General features: G+C 49.4%; 1 protein-coding gene across 1 annotated transcript in view; it reads left to right on the top strand.

Annotated features, from left to right (window-relative positions):
* LOC141258015 (olfactory receptor 6B9-like) overlaps positions 1-19,198 on the top strand; it is an 80,958-nt gene that overhangs the window by 11,423 nt on the left and 50,337 nt on the right. Inside the window, exon 2 of the mRNA XM_073673043.1 lies at positions 17,020-17,881. Coding sequence (XP_073529144.1) covers positions 17,020-17,881 — 862 coding nt within the window. The remainder of the gene's footprint in view (positions 1-17,019; positions 17,882-19,198) is intronic.

Genomic DNA, 19,198 nt, shown 5'->3' with positions numbered 1-19,198 from the left:
TGCTCTAGCTGTCATTTCTCCCAGGAAGTCCTCTAAAGCTGCTTGCACTTGAAATGTGCCCTTTTAAGCTTGTGGAGGAGGAAGCTTTTCACAACCTCATGCCGGTGGCGGCCGGGTGTCCATACTCAGTCCTCAGCCACCACTATTTCTCCTGGTATCTTCTCCGCCTTCCACAAGCACAGGTCCCACAACATTACCCGTGCCCTCCCCAGAGCACTTACTGGGAAGGACCGCCTAACCCCAAACATGTGGTCAAGTGAATGTGGCCAGGGACGGTACGGAGCCAGTCCACAGCTTGTCGGTGAGTTGTATTTTACCACAGCTATATTTTATAGCTCGGTGAAAAGTCTGACTTTTGGGAAACCGTATGTACTCCAGATGTCATTACTACCAGGAAGTCCTCTAATGCTGCTTGAACTTGAAATGTGGCCTTGTAGGTTTGTGTAGGAGGAAGCTTTTCACAACCTCATGCCGGCGGCGGCCGGGTGTCCATACTCGGTCCCCAGCTGCCACTATTTCTCCCAGTATCTTCTCCGCCTTCCACAAGCAAGGGTCCCTGAACATTACTGCTTGTACTTTTCTGCAGGAATCTACTTGCCTCCTACCAGCCTGTAATATTTCCAGTGAACTATGGTACGACGCCATGGAATTAGCACTGCCCCCAGTACCAGTAGCGAAGCAATCCCCAATTTCCTTTTCAGGAATTCTATTTGGTAGACTGAGTGGCTGTCCAAATACATTAGTTTCTCACAAAGGAGCTGAATATAGAGTGGCAGTAGGTGCTAGTTTCTCCAGCCTGTTAGATATCAGAGGGTGAATGGCAGCACATTGTCTCAGTGGTTAGCACTGAAGCCTTGCAGTGCTGGGATCCTGGGTTCAAATCCCAGCAAAGACAACATCTGCAAGGATTTTGTATGTTCTCCCCGTGTTTGCGTGGGTTTCCACCTCAGAAAAATAAGGAGCCATAGATTGTCCGGGAACCTTCCCACACACTTTTCTTAGCCAGTACTGCTTCTCGGCAGGGTTGGACAGTCCCACAAGAGAATCCTCGGGTGGGCCCTGGCTTCTCCATCAGGAGAATTCAAGATAGCGCAAACTTTGCAGCAGCTCAGCGGTGAGAGCCATAAATCAGGCTGCTGTGTTACAGCTTTCAACAACTCTGCAGCGCTTTGTCACCTAAGCATTAAGCATGTTATCTTCAGCACAGCCTGTTGCCGCTTGGCCAAGGCAGTGCTGCAGTCCTTTCAGCTTGTGACTGATGTGGTCATTTCGGAGATGGAGGATGAAAAGAAGGAGGAGGTGCTGGAGCTGAACAATGTGATTACATTGAGGCTACATTGGCGACTCTGGTTTTTATACTAAAGAAAGATCCTACTTTTTTTTGTGCTACCTTTTAAGACAAATGCATTAACCGGGAAATGTCTTTTTAACATTTTACAACCTTATCTAGCCATGTCGTGTTTGACACATCATCAGACACATCCTATTTAATTTATGATGGAGGGATTCTGAAAGTCACAAAGCCTATTTTTATAGGGCCATCAGGCGGCCCTTACTATTCATAAAGGGCCAGCAGTTTGCCCTCGCTAATGTTAGAGAGCCAACAGCCGGCTATGCTTTGTTGTTCCTATTATTAACAAGTGGGTCTCCTATACTGTTATTGCATATGCAGTGTCTGCAAGGGCTGCCAAAAATTCGGACGCAATCCAATACACCTTTGAAGAGACATAGAGGAGGGTCTCAGTAAAAAAAAATGCTCCCATTATAAAGTGGTAAAGCCCATGCTGTGACTGCAAGGGCTGCCAAAATTTGGGAAAAAACCCACTAACAATTTAAAGACACAAAGAGCAGGGCCACAGTAATTACATGCTTCCATTACAAAGGAGCAGGTGTGCTATACAGTTATAGGGTATGCAGTGAGTCCAACGGCTGCCAAAATTTAGGAAAAACCCCACTAACAACTTAAAAGACACATAGAGCAGGGCCACAGTAACGACATATTCCCATTAAAAAAGAGAGGGTCTCCCATACTGTTTGCCTATGCAGTGAAGCAACGGCTGCCAAAAATTAGGAGGGACTCCAATGCACCTTGCAAGATATGTAGAGGTCAGAGAGCCTCCTAAAAACAATGTTCCCATTATTAGGATGTGAGTCTCCCATAGTGTTTGCCTATGCAGTGAAGCAACGGCTGCCAAAATTTTGGATGAACTCCAATGCCCCTTGCAAGAGGCGTAGAGGTCGGAGAGCCTCCTAAAAACAATGTTCCCATTATTAGGAAATGGGTCTCCCATAGTTTTTGCCTATGCAGTGAATGCAAAACATGCCAAAAATTTGGAGGAACTCCAATGCCCCTTGCAAGACACGTAGAGGAGGTAATATTGACGCGCCCCCTGGGCCATATTCTTTAGGGGAATACCCGGAGCCGGATCAGATGGGAGTTGTAGTCTTCCGAGTGGCTGTGACCCGGTCCGTGCCCAGGGTGTCAAACTCAGTTGTATGTGGCAGTCCTACAGATGTTATTAAGTTCTTAATGTCGACTACGCCACCCGTTGTATTGCGGTCACTATGGCCGCCGCTGCAGCAGGGTCCGCTGAGGCTGATGGTATTGGTGCAGCTTTTGATAGTATAACCCCCAACGGGTGGGGTATAGCCTCAGGGGGTCAGGTGCAGAGGATGGGGGTTGTGGTGGTGCGGCATGGATGTTAAATGAAGACAGAGTCGGGTTGTGCAGTTTAGGGTATTTACTCACTGCTGATGTTCCGGTCACTCCAGCTTCAAGTGACCACCCGAGCCGTGCTGCGTCCACCAGGTCCTGGATTCAGCAAACCCCCAAACAAGTCCGGAGCGTGACCCTGAGCTCTCCTTCTGTCCTTTCCTCTGGCCGTCCCCACTAGTGATCCACCTAGGTCCAGCTCCCTCGGGCCTTCTGTTGGGACACCCTTGGCCTTGGGTTCCCTGACCCTCCACGTGGTATGCCTTCGGGGTGGATGTGGTGGGTGGCCGTGGCAGACGCTGCCCACGGCCTCCGGTCTCTTGCTAGGGTGTGCTTTTGCCCCCACCAGCTTGGGATCCGGTACCCTATTGCCGACTCTTCACCCGGGGATTGAATTTGGGTTCTCAGAGTCCTCTCTTTGCTCTCTCTGGGTCTTTCCTTCTCTGCTCCACTCTCTCTCTCTCTGGGGCTTCTCTGCTCCTCTTCCTCCTCTGACTTCTCTCTGCAAAGGCTGACAGACTGACTGCTCTGCAAAGACTGACCCTGTTCTTTGATGGTGCCCACCTTATATACACCCTCTATGTGTGAGCTCAGGCGACCAGCACCCAATGAGCTCCTATCTTTACCCAGGCTGCTCCCCCTATCTGCCCCTACACTACTTGGGATGTACCACCCCCCTCCCACTCCAGCCAGGAACAGACTCGGTCGTACCTGCACATTTCTAAGTGGGAGTACCGTCGGTCTGCTCCTCGGAAATGGGATGTGTGTAGTGCATGCAGCCTACCGAGCTCAGGTCCACACTCCATCCTTACCCGGGAGTGGAATATCACACCTCTGGGTTGAGGTGCAATACCCCTGTAGCAGCCGAATCCTCAGGGTGCTACATTCCCCCCTGGTAAATCACAGCACGTCCTCGGGCTGTAAGAACAAAACACCACAAAACATACAAATTTTTGCATAAACATATAAAACATATAAAACAACATATATTAGCATAATAAAACATTCTCGTTGCCTCTGGCTCCTCCTCCGGTCACTGTGCAACGTGTGACCGGGTAAAGTGCGACAGTCTTTTCTTGAAACATGGTTTTCCTATAAAACCGGTAGGGGGCGCTTTAGGACGCGCAACTATTTACAAGGGAAGGTGGCCGCTCTCAGTCCTCGGCCAGGGGATTTAAGGGAAATACGGGTAAACAGTTCACACTTGCTGGTCCCAACGGGGACTATATTAGCAACAGTTACAGTTCACTGTGCCCCGACGGGCAACTATATACAGCTTGTACTCTGCTGTACTTAACGACGGCGTCCTCCTGCTCTTTCTTTATGTTTTCCTTTGGCTTCAGACCCGTCCGGGTCCTCTTGCTCTTCCTCCTCACACCGCAGCTCTTCCTCCGTCAGACGATGCACATGGAGGGCGTAGGGTCCTTTGGCACACTTGTGCCGGGTGAAGGTGACCTCGTCCCCGATGTAAAGGTCACGACCTCTGTGTCCCTCCGGTAGGTGGGACTCAACGTCTCTCCTGGTCACGAAGACGTCGCCTAGGGTGCGGTGGTCTCGGATGAAGCCCCACCCATGCTGCATGTTAAACTTGATCACAGTCCCGGTGGTGCGGGGACTATGCGCTGCACGGGGGTCTCTCCTGGCCTGGCTCTTCTGCTCCGCGCTCCTTATTTGAGCTTGCTGTTCCCGGACCCGCCTCTCTCTCCGCTCCCTCTCGAAGACCTCGAGCTGTTGGCGACAGCACTCAGCACGCTCCGCTGCAGCTGCCCGAGTCTCCTGAGTGAACCCCATGAGGTCTTCTCCGGTGGGGTCCCACTCAAACTGCGCTTCTGCTAGCGGGGGCGAGATCCTCTTAACGGGCTTTGGAGCCGGGATCAGGGGTTCATCAAGGGGTCTCTCTCTCCGGAGTCGGGGATGGTGAAACTCCGGTGGCCATATGAAGGGCTGCCCATCCGGGCACGTATGTTGGGCAAACAGGTCCTCTCCCAGATGCGGCACTTTTGGTCTTATGGGCGCGGTGGTGTTAGCGCCCGGGTTGCCCGGGCCTTGCGGCCAGGCCTGGGGTATCTGGAAGGTGAAGGGCACCGTAAGGACGGCGGCGCCCTGGGCTACTTGGCCCTGCGACCAGGCCGGGGGCTCCGCGGAGGTAGGGGGCGCTGTTGGTATTGCGGCGCCCGGGGGTACTAGGCCTTGCGACCAGGCTGGTGGTACTTCCTGCTTGGTCACGCTCGGGGTCGAGGCGTGTGACGTCACAGGGGTCGCGGCTCCCGTTTGAGGCCTAGTCTGCGGCGGTGACGTTGCAGCGACGGGCACGGCAGGATAGACTTCGGGCTCTGCGACGGGGAGCTGGGGCAGGTACGCGGTTTCCCGGTTTGGGGTATAGACGTCCCCTTTACCTGCCTCCACTCATTCGGCTCCCTTCTCGGCGCCGTCTCCGGCCTTCAGTCCTCCCGCGCCATCCTCAGAGGCGGTCTGTCTCCTCGTCTCGGGTGGCGTGCTCCGCTGACAGGTCTCGGTCTGCTGGGCCATCTCACGGCTCCACTCCGCTAACGTCTCTCGCTGCACCCGGGCCATCCTCCTTGCGAGGCCCTCCAGAGCGGTCTGTGCACACTCCCGGTCTCGGGGGAGCTGTGCTAGGACCTCCACTAGGCCTAGTGGGGTCGTTGTTTCCAGCAGGCTCCTGACCAACGGGTCGGTGCTGCTCTGCTCTCCTACAGTTGTCTCCAGCAGGCTCCTGGCCAGCGGGCCGGTGCTGCTCTGCTCTCCCTCCTCTGTTACTAGCAGGCTCCTGGCCAACGGGCCGGTGCTGCTCTGCTTTCTCGCCATCTCCGGGTAAGCTCCTCCGATACTCTTCTCCAGGCTTCTTGCCTCCGGGTGCGCTCTCTCCAGACTGCTCCAAGCGACACCCATCTTTGCTCTCTTCTTTCGTCTCCTCCCACTTCGAGGGCGGTCCCGGGGCCGCTTGGTGATTGTCAGCTCCAGGGGCAGTTCTTTCACGCTGACAGACACCTCTAGCATCACAGTCTCTGTTGGTGGGGGCGGTTTCCACTTTTGGCGCCATTTTCGGTCCTGGCCCACGATGGGAGGTGGCCTCTTGCCACCCTCTGGCACGCCCATAATGGCGTCCGCTCCGACAAGGCGGGAAACCTTTGGAAATGGCGGGAATCGTCTCCCAGTGGCGGGAAACTCTGCAGATGGCGGGAAAAAGCTGTTAATGGCGGACAACCGGCGGGAATCGACCTGTGATGGAGTCCGATGGCGGGGACCCTCCGGAACCGGCAGGAGACTTCTTTTTGAGGTAAACTTGTTCTTTTCTTCAGGCACGCAGTACCCGGATGTTGCGGGCACGTAATCCTGCCGACTACGCCAAAGTTGACGCGCCCCCTGGGCCATATTCTTTAGGGGAATACCCGGAGCCGGATCAGATGGGAGTTGTAGTCTTCCGAGTGGCTGTGACCCGGTCCGTGCCCAGGGTGTCAAACTCAGTTGTATGTGGCAGTCCTACAGATGTTATTAAGTTCTTAATGTCGACTACGCCACCCGTTGTATTGCGGTCACTATGGCCGCCGCTGCAGCAGGGTCCGCTGAGGCTGATGGTATTGGTGCAGCTTTTGATAGTATAACCCCCAACGGGTGGGGTATAGCCTCAGGGGGTCAGGTGCAGAGGATGGGGGTTGTGGTGGTGCAGCATGGATGTTAAATGAAGACAGAGTCGGGTTGTGCAGTTTAGGGTATTTACTCACTGCTGATGTTCCGGTCACTCCAGCTTCAAGTGACCACCCGAGCCGTGCTGCGTCCACCAGGTCCTGGATTCAGCAAACCCCCAAACAAGTCCGGAGCGTGACCCTGAGCTCTCCTTCTGTCCTTTCCTCTGGCCGTCCCCACTAGTGATCCACCTAGGTCCAGCTCCCTCGGGCCTTCTGTTGGGACACCCTTGGCCTTGGATTCCCTGACCCTCCACGTGGTATGCCTTCGGGGTGGATGTGGTGGGTGGCCGTGGCAGACGCTGCCCACGGCCTCCGGTCTCTTGCTAGGGTGTGCTTTTGCCCCCACCAGCTTGGGATCCGGGACCCTATTGCCGACTCTTCACCCGGGGATTGAATTTGGGTTCTCAGAGTCCTCTCTTTGCTCTCTCTGGGTCTTTCCTTCTCTGCTCCACTCTCTCTCTCTCTGGGGCTTCTCTGCTCCTCTTCCTCCTCTGACTTCTCTCTGCAAAGGCTGACAGACTGACTGCTCTGCAAAGACTGACCCTGTTCTTTGATGGTGCCCACCTTATATACACCCTCTATGTGTGAGCTCAGGCGACCAGCACCCAATGAGCTCCTATCTTTACCCAGGCTGCTCCCCCTATCTGCCCCTACACTACTTGGGATGTACCACCCCCCTCCCACTCCAGCCAGGAACAGACTCGGTCGTACCTGCACATTTCTAAGTGGGAGTACCGTCGGTCTGCTCCTCGGAAATGGGATGTGTGTAGTGCATGCAGCCTACCGAGCTCAGGTCCACACTCCATCCTTACCCGGGAGTGGAATATCACACCTCTGGGTTGAGGTGCAATACCCCTGTAGCAGCCGAATCCTCAGGGTGCTACAATATGGTAGATATGGTGGTGAATGATATTGTGATGGAGGATGAGGAGAAGGAGGAGAACAAGAGCAAATAGACAATATCAGGAAGCGTATACCCATGTCTGGGTGTGAAGACAGAGGTACATGGGAATAGAATTAGACCTCCCAAAAAGACACTGTTTTTGAGTTTAGGTTATGCTGCTATCATTCGGTGGTGTTGAGAAGTCTGGCCCAATCCAACCCTTGTTCATTTTTATAAGAGTCAACCTGTCAGCATTTTCAGCTGCCAGGCAGATGCGCCTATTGGTTATAATTCCACCGGCGGCGCTAAAAACCCGCTCTGATAAAACGCTAGCGGCAGGGCAGGCCAGGACCTCCAAGGCGTAGAGAGCCAGTTCATTACATGTGTCCAGCTTGGATACCCAATAATTAAAAGGCACAGAGGAATCATGGAAGACGTTGGTACGATTGGCAAGGTACTCCCTCACCATCTTCCCAAACTTTACACTCCTTGTGAGAGTACCCCGTGCCTCAGGGCCTGTAAGATGGGAGGGTCTGAGAAAACTGTCCCAGAACTTTGACAGTGTTCCCCTGCCTCTGCTGGATTGGAGTTGTGTCTCTCTTGCCTGTACTCCTTGGTTGTCCAACGAACTGTGACCTCTGCCACCAGTGTTTTCAGATGGGAATTTTTTTAATAATTCCGCAACAAGGGCCTTCTGGTACTGCCCCATTTTAGTAGACCTGTCCGCCTCGGGAATAAGAGATAGAAAGTTCTCCTTGTAGCGTGGGCCTAGAAGTGTCACCAACCAGTAATGACTGTCACCCAAAATTTTGAGAACACGAGGGTCAAGGGAAAGGCAGAATAACATAAACTCAGCCATGTGTGCCAGACTGCTAACAGGCAAGACTTCCGTGTCCTCACCAAAAGGATGACTGACCATGCTCTCCTCCTCCTCCCTGTCCTCAGGCCATCCACGCTGAACAGACGGAATGACAGTTGTGCAGGTAGTACCATCTATAGCATATGAAACAAACTCTTTCTCCTCTTCCTCATTGTCACCCAATCGACGTTGGGATGAGATGAGGCTGGGCTGTGTGTAATCACCCTGTATGGTTCCTTGCTCCATCTCATCGTGCTCCGCCTGCAATGCATCCTCTTTGATTGTGAGCAGAGAGCATTTCAGAAGACAGAAAAGTGGCTAATTATGGCGTCATCGCCGCTCACCATCTTGGTGGAGTCCTCACAGTTTTGGAGGATGGTACATATGTCTGACATCCATGTCCACTCCTGATGTGTTATGTGTGCAGTCTGAACTGAATACCGATGGCCTTGTTGATGCTGGTGCTCAACAACTGCCCTCTTCTGCTCACAAATCCTTCCCAACATCTGCAATCTAGAGTTCCAACACGTGGCGACATCACACACCAGTCGGTGAGCCGGAAGGTGCAAACGCTGCTGAAACACCGCAAGGGCAGCGGAAGCTGTAGGTGACTTTCTAAAATGGGCACACAAGCGGCGTACTCTGACAAGGAGATCCAGCAGCTCCATGTAGATTTTGAGAAACCGCTGAACCATGAAGTTAAGCATATGGGCCAGGCATGGTACGTGTGTGAATTCACCTCGCCTCAGAGCCGCCACCAGGTTCCGGCCATTATCACACACAACCATGCCTGGATGTAAGTTCAGCGGTGTCAGCCACAGATCTGCCTGCTCTTTCAGAGCTGTCCACAAATCTTCAGCGCTGTGTGGTTTGTCACTTAAGCATAGTGTAATGCACACGCCCGGGCTGAGCGGCGTGTGCGTGTATATGTAGTGATTCCACTGGACCGTGCCAGAGAGTGAATGCCTGGAGGGGCGTAACTAAGTATTCACCCAATCCGACCAGGGTCGCACGACGGCATACGACGCCAGTGCACCAAGGAGGAACCGAGCAGAGGGACCAGGTGCTACTCCAGGACAGACCCCAGACACGGCTGTTGACCCACACCGGGGAACACAGGAACAGACAGGCTAGGCTGGCACACAGACTGGTGGATATAGGCAGGCACGACTGGTATGCAGGCAAGCGGGTATGCAGGCCGGGCGGTACAGGCAAGCACGGCTAGAGTGCAGACAGGGAGGCACTAGCAGGTAGGAACACAGGCGGGATACGACCCAGTACACACTGGGACTCAGGAACAGAACCACAGATGTGGCGGACAAACACAGCAGAGTGAGGCTGCCCAGAGTGGTGAGCGAGAGCAGGGCAAGACGAGACCGCCTAGAGCGGTGAGCGAGAGTAGAGCAGGACGAGGCCGCCTGGAGCGGTGAGCAAGAGTAGAGCAGGACGAGACCGCCTGGAGCGGTGAGCAAGAGTAGAGCAGGACGAGACCGCCTGGAGCGGTGAGCAAGAGTAGAGCAGGACAAGGCCGCCTGAAGCGGTGAGCAAGAGTAGAGCAGGACGAGGCCGCCTGGAGCAGTGAGCAAAGGGTCAAAGCAGAGCGAGACTGCGGGAGCAGCGAGCAAAGGGTCAGAGCAGAGCGAGACTGCCAGAGCAGCGAGCAAAGGGTCAGAGCAGAGCGAGACTGCCGGAGCAGCGAGCAAAGGGTCAGAGCAGAGCGAGACTGCCGGAGCAGCGAGCAAAGGGTCAGAGTAGAGCGAGACTGCCGGAGCAGCGAGCAAAGGGTCAGAGCAGAGCGAGACTGCCGGAGCAGCGAGCAAAGGGTCAGAGTAGAGCGAGACTGCCGGAGCAGCGAGCAAAGGGTCAGAGCAGAGCGAGACTGCCGGAGCAGCGAGCAAAGGGTCAGAGCAGAGCGAGACTGCCAGAGCAGCGAGCAAAGGGTCAGAGCAGAGCGAGACTGCCGGAGCAGCGAGCAAAGGGTCAGAGCAGAGCGAGACTGCCGGAGCAGTGAGCAAAGGGTCAGAGCAGAGCGAGACTGCCGGAGCAGCGAGCAAAGGGTTAGAGCAGAGCGAGACTGCCGGAGCAGCGAGCAAAGGGTCAGAGCAGAGCGAGACTGCAGGAGCAGCGAGCAAAGGGTCAGAGCGGAGGAAGACTGCCAGAGCAGTGAGCAAAAGGTCAGAGCAGGCCAGAACCGCCGGAGCGGTGAGCAAAGCAGAGCAGGGGGGACAGGGCTCTGTTCACACGGAACAGACAGGAAGGGAAAGGCAGAACCAGATACCCACAGGGTACTTGCAGTGAAGTAACGAGTGGACCACAAACTCACAAACGGGAGTACAGGGACAACGAGTAGGATTTAGGTACGAGTTCAGACTCTGCAGAAAAAGGAAAGGTAAGGACATAGAGAACAACAGGAAACAGGCTAGAAGAGTATACAGACAAGAACAGACACAGTAGCAAGATACAGGAGCGGGTCTAGGTATGCAGCCCCTAGAAGGCAGAAGGAACAGGCTAGGAGCGTGTTCAGACTGGACAGACGAGATACAGGAGCGGGTCTAGGTATGCAGCCCCTAGAGGGCGGAAGGAACAGGCTAGGAGCGAGTTCAGACAGGCCTGGAAATACAGCCTCCAGGAAAGGCAGGCAAGCAAACACAGAAAGGGACCTGGTACATTCAGAGTGAAAGAGCACACTGAAGGAACACAATGGCAGGGTTTCCTGGGAGGAGCTGGGTTAAATACCAGGTGACAGACAGCAATAGGCTGAGGACGCACAAGGGGTGTGCCCGCAGCAGGTACAAGAACAGGAAGTGATCGGGCGCCACCCTTAAGCAGCAGAAACAGAGGCAAGCAAACAGCATGGAGTGAAGCCAGGCTAGCAGACTGGACTGGAGATCAAGTGCGCGCTCTTGCACAGTGGGAGATGGACCACTATGCAAGGACGCCGCCAGGTATGTTACACATATCTTCAGCACAGCCTGTTGCCGCTTGGCCGAGGCAGTGCTGCAGTGCTCCAGCTTGCGACAAATGTGGTCATTTCGGAGATGGATGCTGAGGAAGAGGAGGAGGAGGTTCAGGAACTGTAGAATATAGGGGCAACCCTGATTGACCCAGGGCCGGCAATCCTCAGCGTCAGGAGGACGTGTTCCGTCCCAAGGTCCGACTGTGTCCCGGCTTCCACTATGTTAACAAGGTGTGCCGTCAGCTAAATGTACCATCCCTGCCCACAAGCACTTGTCCACGTGTCCATGGATAGTTGGACTTTTCCAGTAACTGCGTTGTTGAGGGCATGGCTAATGTTGTGGGACACGTGCTTGTGTAATGTGGGGATGGCACACTGGGAGAAATAGTGGCGGCTGGGGACCGAGTACCGAGGGATGACCGCAGCCATCAGGTTGTGGAAAGCTTCCGTCTCCATTAGCCTAAAAGGCAAAATTTCGAGCACAAGCAGTTGCGAAATGTGTGAATTTAGTAGTGAGGCCTGTGGGGTGTTGGCTGCGTATTTGCGCTTGTGTTCCAAGGACTGGGGTAGGGACAACTGAACGCTATGCTGGTACAAGGATGTGGACATGCTTGCTGATGGTGCTTCTTGAGAGTGTGCAATGACAGATGCAGGGCAGGAGGCATCCTTGCATGCGCCATGGACAGAGGATTGTCTTGCACGCACAACAGCAGAAGAAGCAGTGGTGCCACCCGTAGACACTGTTCCTGGACCCTGGGGGTCAGCCCACTTAGTTGGGTGCTTTGCTGCCATGTGCCTGATCATGTTGGTGGTGGTCAGGCTGGTAGTTTTACTACCTCTGCTGATGCTGGCCTGGCAGGTGGTGCAAATGTCCTCGCTTTGTATGTCCCCCGGCCAGGTTGGGTCAGTTACTATATCATCCACCACCTCGTTTTTTACTTCCTCCTCCTGAATTGCAGGCAATTGTGTCTCAGCATCGTTTACCTCTTGTGACAGTTTCTCACCATGTCTTTCATGTGACCGTGGCTGCTCAAATATTTGGGCATTGCTACATGCGATCTCCTCTTGCCCCGCTTCAAGTGGACTGGGCAAGAGGCCTGAATCTATAAATGGAAAAGTGAATAACTCTTCGGAGTGTCCAAGTGTGGGATCAGTTGTCTCCAGGCACTCGGCATGGTGGGAGGAAGGAGGATCAGGGTGAGGAATATGCAGTCCAGACTCACGGCTACTGAGACTTGACTGTGTAGATGACAGGGTGGTGGTGGTGGTGGCTAAGTGACTCGAAGCATTATCTGCTATCCAACCAATAACCTTTTCACACTGCTCTGTGTTCCACAGTGGTGTGCTGCGGTCCCCTAGGAATTGGGACAGGAAGGTCGAGCGAGAAGATGTGGGTGTTTGTTGTGGCACAATTTCAGCTAGACCAAGGCCTCGGCCTCGTCCTCTGCATGCACCATCATCACCATCACGTCCACTTCCCCATTCCTTGCCACGCGCCTTGCCCATTTTAAATGGAGGACAATATTTTCCACATTCAGTACAAATGGCTGGATTTGAGCCACAGTGATATGTGACACGTGTGATGGAAAACCACAGTTTTAAATAGCTGGCATGTAGGTAACTATTTTTATCAGTGACCTCGTGTCAATAACTTCACTGACACTGTTACGGATCCTGGTGGTGGAACCCCTGTGCTGCGGTGCAAGGAGGGACCAGAGGGGCGTAACTAGGTATCAACTCGGACCGACCAAGGTCGTACGGTGGCTCAATCGACTCCGTGACCAGGGAAGGACCGAGCTGAGGGACCAGGTGCTACTCTGGGGACCGACCTTGTAAGAGAGCAGGTGACTCCCACGGGTCAGAAGGCAGAGACTGACCGGTACAGTAGATGACCACAGCAGGCAGGCTGACGGGAGATTCGGGCAGACGTGCTGGCAGACACGGCAGGTAACTAGCAGGAGCCTCTAGGTAGGCTGCTAGGTGGTCACGGCAAGTGACAGGCAGGAGCCTCTAGGTAGGCTGTCAGGTGGTCATGGCAAGTGACAGGCAGAAGCCTCTAGGTAGGCTGTCAGGTGGTCACGGCAAGTGACGGGCAGGAGCCTCTAGGTAGGCTGTCAGGTACACACGGCAGGTGCAGGCAGGAGCCTCTATGTAGGCTGTCAGGTATACACGGCAGGTGCAGGCAGGAGCCTCCAGGTAACAGGCAAGTTCTCCAAGTAGGCAGGCTAGCCTAGCCCATAGACAGACTGGCGGGTTTGACCGTAGGCAGACCGTCGGGCTGGAGAGTGTCCTTGGCAGGCGGAGACAGGTAGCAGATGGAGGCTCCGGATAAGCAGACTGGCCAAGCCCATAGACAGACTAGCGGACTGGGCTGTAAGCAGACTGTTGAGCTGGACTGGTAATCAGGCTGGCAGACTGGACTGATAGTCAGATGGGCTGGACTGGTAGTCAGACAGGCAGCGGGACCTGTGGGCTAAAGCAGAGTTTAACATGCAGAGCAACAACCTTGCACGGGCACCTCCATATTGGAGGAGGTGCCTTTTATAGGGGAAGTCCTCCGGCCATTGGCTGGGGACTTTTTAGGACGACGAGCGCGACCCCTTTAAGAGGGAGGGAGCGCGCGCACGCGCGCCCTAAGCACAGGGCTGGGCAGGCTGTGTGCACCAGCAGCAGCTGCGGGGAGGCCAGAAGACGCCGGAGCAGGACCGCAGCGGTAAGGGGGACGGCGTCTCTGTCGTGCAGAAGGCAGAGACGGCGATGCTACAGACACACTGTAACAAAATTTCAATGGAGGCCAGAAATGGCAGAATTTTCAAAGTACTTATATGTGATCCGTGTGACAGACAAACCACAGTTTTAAATAGCTTGCCTGTAGGTTACTACTTTTAACAGCGACTTCATGTCAATAAGTTTGCTGACACACTGCAACAAAATTTCAATGGAGGCCAGAAATTGCAGAATTTTCAGCACAATTATATGTGATCCGTGTGACGGACAAACCACAGTTTTAAACAGCTGGCCGGTAGCTAACTATTTTTAACAGTGACCTCGTGTCAATAACTTCGCTGACACACTGCAACAAAATTTCAATAAAGGCCAGAAATGGCAGAATTTTCAGCTTAATTTTATGTGATCCGTGTGACGGACAAACCACAGTTTTAAATAGCTGGCCTCTAGGTAGCTATTTTAACAGTGACCTTGTGTCAATAACTTCATTGACACACTGCAACAAAATTTCAATGGAGGCCAGAAATGACAGAATTTTCAGCGCAATTATATGTGATTCGTGTGACTGGCAAACCACAGTTTTAAATAGATGGATTTTTAGCGCTGTAATATGGAAAGGATCTGGCTGTGTTCTGCAGTGCCAACAAGCAAATGGAGCAGAAAAACTGTGTTCTCTGGATTGCTTTTTAAGCAAATAATCAGGATTAAGATCCAAAAGAAAATTATTCCTGGCCCCTGATACCTGGGGCTATTTCTAGAAATATCTGTAAAAGCACCAGCAGGCAGAACTGGAATGGACCCTCTTGCTATATGCACTGCAGCCTGTCACATACCATGCCTGCCTGCCTAGCACTGATATCTATGCAGCTGGATTAGTCCTCAGAAGGATTGTTAGTTGAGATGGATATGTGTAGAATATGTTGTGGTATACCTACACTAACTAAGAAACAAGGGAATCTCTCCCTAGCTCAGCAGCACCTCTCCCTACACTGTCTGATTCCGGAGTAGACTGTGACGAGCATGGCGGCGCCAGGTCTGATATAGACCTGATGATGCTGTGCGGCCAGCCAATCACTGTAATGCCACAACCAACATGGATGCGGCATTATGGTGTGTGGTAGACAATACCTGCATGTTCATTGTCTCTCTAAAGAGAGCTAAACATGCAAGGAGAGGACCTGAGCTCCCGCAGAGCATCTCGAGCAGTGGGAGCATGCTCGCTCATCACTAATAATCTTACATTTTCATATTCAATAAATATTTGCGTTTTCCTAGATTGATTTCTTTTGGGATGCAATTAGTCTAAATGTTATTGATGCAATTACTTATGATGATGTGTTATCTGGTATACCCTTGTGTATGGCTTAAAATACTCATACACTTTTTTTTATACATACTGTATATATATGTAGCAATACCTTTCTGGTAAGGCATAATATAATCTAAAATAACATGTGCAATAATCAGTGTGCAGTGTGTTCCCTCGCTTACTTCTTTCCTCGTAAGTATACAGTCGATTGTACAAAAATACATGCATGTGAATAAGTGAGGAAAATTAAAACAATAGGATAACATTGCTTTCAGTAATAAATTGCATAATGTTATGCAATGGAAGTGTTTCTCGTCCCTCAGTTTTATTAAATCTTTGTTTTTTGTTTCTTTTTATTTAAAAAAAAATTAAGAATTAAAGAATTCCCCAGTTTCATTGGGATATAGATGTTTTTCATCTTAAACTATGCATACATTAATTATTTCAACTAGCCATCTTCTCACAGACTTGTTATTTAAGGTTTGTCTGTGGCAGTTGCTGTTTTGCATGACTTGCATAATCTGTGCTTCTATTAATGGGATTCACACCTGTAAATTATATAGTGGAATGTAAAAGTAAGGGCAACCTTGGTCAAAATTACTGTTATTATGAACAATTAAGCAAGATGAAGATGAAATGATCGCTAAAAGGTCTAAAGCTAAACATGACATTTCCTTTGCATTTTAGGCAAAAAAAATATATATATATTGTCATTTTTTACAATTTAATAATTGACCAGTATATATATAGACAGATAGACATCTTGTTTGACTTGAATACTCCTAAGCAGAAGATATGTAAATCAACATTTTTTTGACAACTGAAGTTTCTAGTGTATGGCTAACTTAATCTCGCTTATACATTGTTACATAATGCATATTAGATTTCTTAAAACAATTTGGCACATAAAAGCCATAATGACCTTAAAGGACATAATTTGGTAACCTACATTTTTTTTACTTTTCTACACAATATATTTGGGACATTTATTTTAAGCTGTTAAATTTTTCATTCAAATACCATTCATCAAAATATTAAAACTTAGCTGCAGGCAATGGTTTTTAAAAATATATAATTTTACACTTATCCTTGAACAGCAATATTCACTACTTGTTATTACCACTACAGCTCTCATAGAGATGGTCAACCACCTTTCATAAATCCCTGGAATGTAAATCAGATTGGGAACTCAAGGATTTGTGCTGGCCAAGCCTTTTAGAAAGAAGTTCTTGAAGCGAATACAGACCACAACAAATTACCCAACAGTATAATGTGAGGATATCCAAGAGAGACAATAACAGAACCAAAAAACACTATACGCCTGACCTGATGAGCATTCTTAGAAATTTGACTTGGGAATTACTGTTCTAGCACATGCATTATGGACGTGCATTATAGGGTACTGTAAGAGTGAACAGTATATTACTGTATCTCCTTATGCTTCTATATTCATTTGGATGATTTGTTTTATTGGTTTATGAACACAACCACAAAATAAAATTGTGGCAAAAAAAATATATCCAAATAATAAAATTGTTCTATTGCATTTCATTCTTAGAGTCATATTCTACACTAGAAGCATTGTTTTTTTCTCAACAGTTGGCATCCAAAGGAATATTATATGGTCCTACTTATTCCCTATGAAGCTGTAGGGAGCTCTGTGTGTCCTCAAGAGGCCTCCTACAAGTGGCATTATGGAGTGCATAATGCCTAACAAAAAGTAAAAGACCTTCCATTATGTTTTTTTGTGTGCAATATTTAAGGAGAAAAATATTTACATTAAAATTGTTCCTATTTTACTTTTAAGTATCATGGAGACGAAAAGTATAAATAACACTCAGGTTACAGTCTTTTTCCTCTTGCAGCTTTGGGATACGTCTATTGCACAAGTTGTTTTTATGATATCTTTCACTATCATTTATGTATTAACATTATCTGGAAACCTCATAATTATCCTCATCTGCAGGTTTGAAAGAACGCTTCACACGCCAATGTACTTTTTTCTCAGTCATCTAGCTGCTCTGGAAATGTGCTACATTTCTGTCACTTTACCCAAAATGCTTCATGGTTCAGTGACTGGAAACAGCACAATATCATTTGTGGCTTGTCTTACTCAGTTATATTTTTTTGGATCTCTAGGATCTACTGAATGTTTTCTGCTTGCCATAATGGCCTATGATAGGTTTGTAGCCATATGTAAGCCTTTACGTTATCACAATGTCATGACTACTAAGCTTTGTACTGTTTTGGTTAGTTCTTGCTGGTCTTCAGGATTCATATCAACTATGTCTTCTATCCTTTTTATTTCCACATTACAGTTTTGTGGCCCTAACAATATCCAACATTTTTTCTGTGATATCACTCCACTTCTTAAGTTATCATGTACAAATGTCCATCAAACAGAGACTTTGATTTTCCTCTTAGCTTCTGTAATATTGGTTGGTTCTTGTTTGGTGACATTGTTTTCATACTTCAGAATTCTTACCACTGTATTGGCTATTACTTCAGGGAATGGAAGAAGAAAGGCAAGCTCAACCTTTGCTTCTCATCTCACAGTTGTAACTATTTACTACAGCACCATGATTTTTGTCTATGTTCGGCCAACCACTAGTGGAGCTTCTAGCTTTAATAAGATACTGTCTGTGTTGTATACTATCCTTACTCCTTTGCTTAATCCTTTCATATATACTTTGAGGAACAATGAGGCTCAATTAGCACTGAGGAGAACAAAGGACAGAACTATATTACATTTCAAAAAGTGTTTCTCATTGTAGCCATATCATTCAAGAAAGCCATAAGTCTACTGACACTTTTTTTTTCAAATACAAATGACTGTTCATTAGTATCTATTTCCTTTTTTATTCAAGAGTAACTAAACCTTTTTAAACATATTTATACATATTTTCATGTCCATTTAATTGCAAGCTGATTGGTGGAGGGTCTGGTTCCATAGCCTATGCATTCTATTAAATCTTTATCTGCTCCATTTGCATGCTGAAGCGCTAGCTCTTGTTACCTGTCACCTGTGGTTTAGCAAAAAGGGAAAAGTATTTTTGTGACTTGTTGTCTGCAACTTGCTATTAATTATTATAGAACTGCAATTTGTTTTCAGAAAACAGCCAAATTACAAATAGGTAGCATGAGAGTATCAAGTCATACATGACTTACATTGAAGTCTTTAGGGCAAAGTTGTATGTGACTTATGACTTGCAAGCAAAAATAAAAAATGTGACACAATGTCAAAGTTTTCATGTCATCATGTACTGTAGCCTTGGCCTTATTCCTTCATAATTTATAAATGTGAAGGTTGTTGTTAAAAATTAACTTTCACTAATCTGCGCATGTTAACTTTGCCAGCCACACCATGGAATAGAGGCTGTAGAGCTCAGTAAAGCGTAGTTTTTATTTTTTCATTTCTCCTGTCCGTTGCAGAGATATTGGCTTGTAAAGTTTAAGTTATTATTTATGATAAACCCAACTGGGTGTTATCAGAAAATTTTCACTGGGGGGCATGTACTTCTTCCACTGCAAAATGTTTACCAATCATAAGCAGGCAGCAACATGTATCGGGAAAAAAAACACTCCACCTCAATAGTTTAGGGTAAGTTTTCTCCTGTGTGAGTGAGTCATGCTTTGACAGACAATCAGATCTCTTCACTGTTCTTACTGCAGAGTTGTGTGTGATTGCAAAATGAAGAGACTAGAGCAAAGATGGGTGTGATTGCTAACACTTCTTCAGCATTCATCTCATGGCAAGCAGTTTTGCATGGAGGGGGACAGATAAGATTTGTCTCATTACAAACACTTCTAGCAGCTCTCCTCTCAAAGTGCTGTCAGCACTGTTGTACAGCCCTTCTTTGCAGACAGACTGCCATAAGATTAAAGTTGAAGAAGTGTTAGTAATAACATTCATCTCTGCTGTAATCATGACATTTTGTAATCACCCACTGCAGTTAGATCAGTGAGAGCAGACTGTCTGTCATTACATGTTTCACACAGGAAAATGCCTGTTCTAAGCTATTGTGGAGGCATGTTCTTTTTTCC

Source organism: Phyllobates terribilis, unplaced genomic scaffold, assembly GCF_046119375.1.
Source record: "Phyllobates terribilis strain yellow unplaced genomic scaffold, ASM4611937v1 Scaffold_1__5_contigs__length_1240528914, whole genome shotgun sequence".
Lineage (NCBI taxonomy): Eukaryota > Metazoa > Chordata > Amphibia > Anura > Dendrobatidae > Phyllobates > Phyllobates terribilis.
The sequence above is the reverse complement of the archived record's forward strand: the minus strand, read 5'-3'. Positions and strand labels throughout refer to the sequence as shown.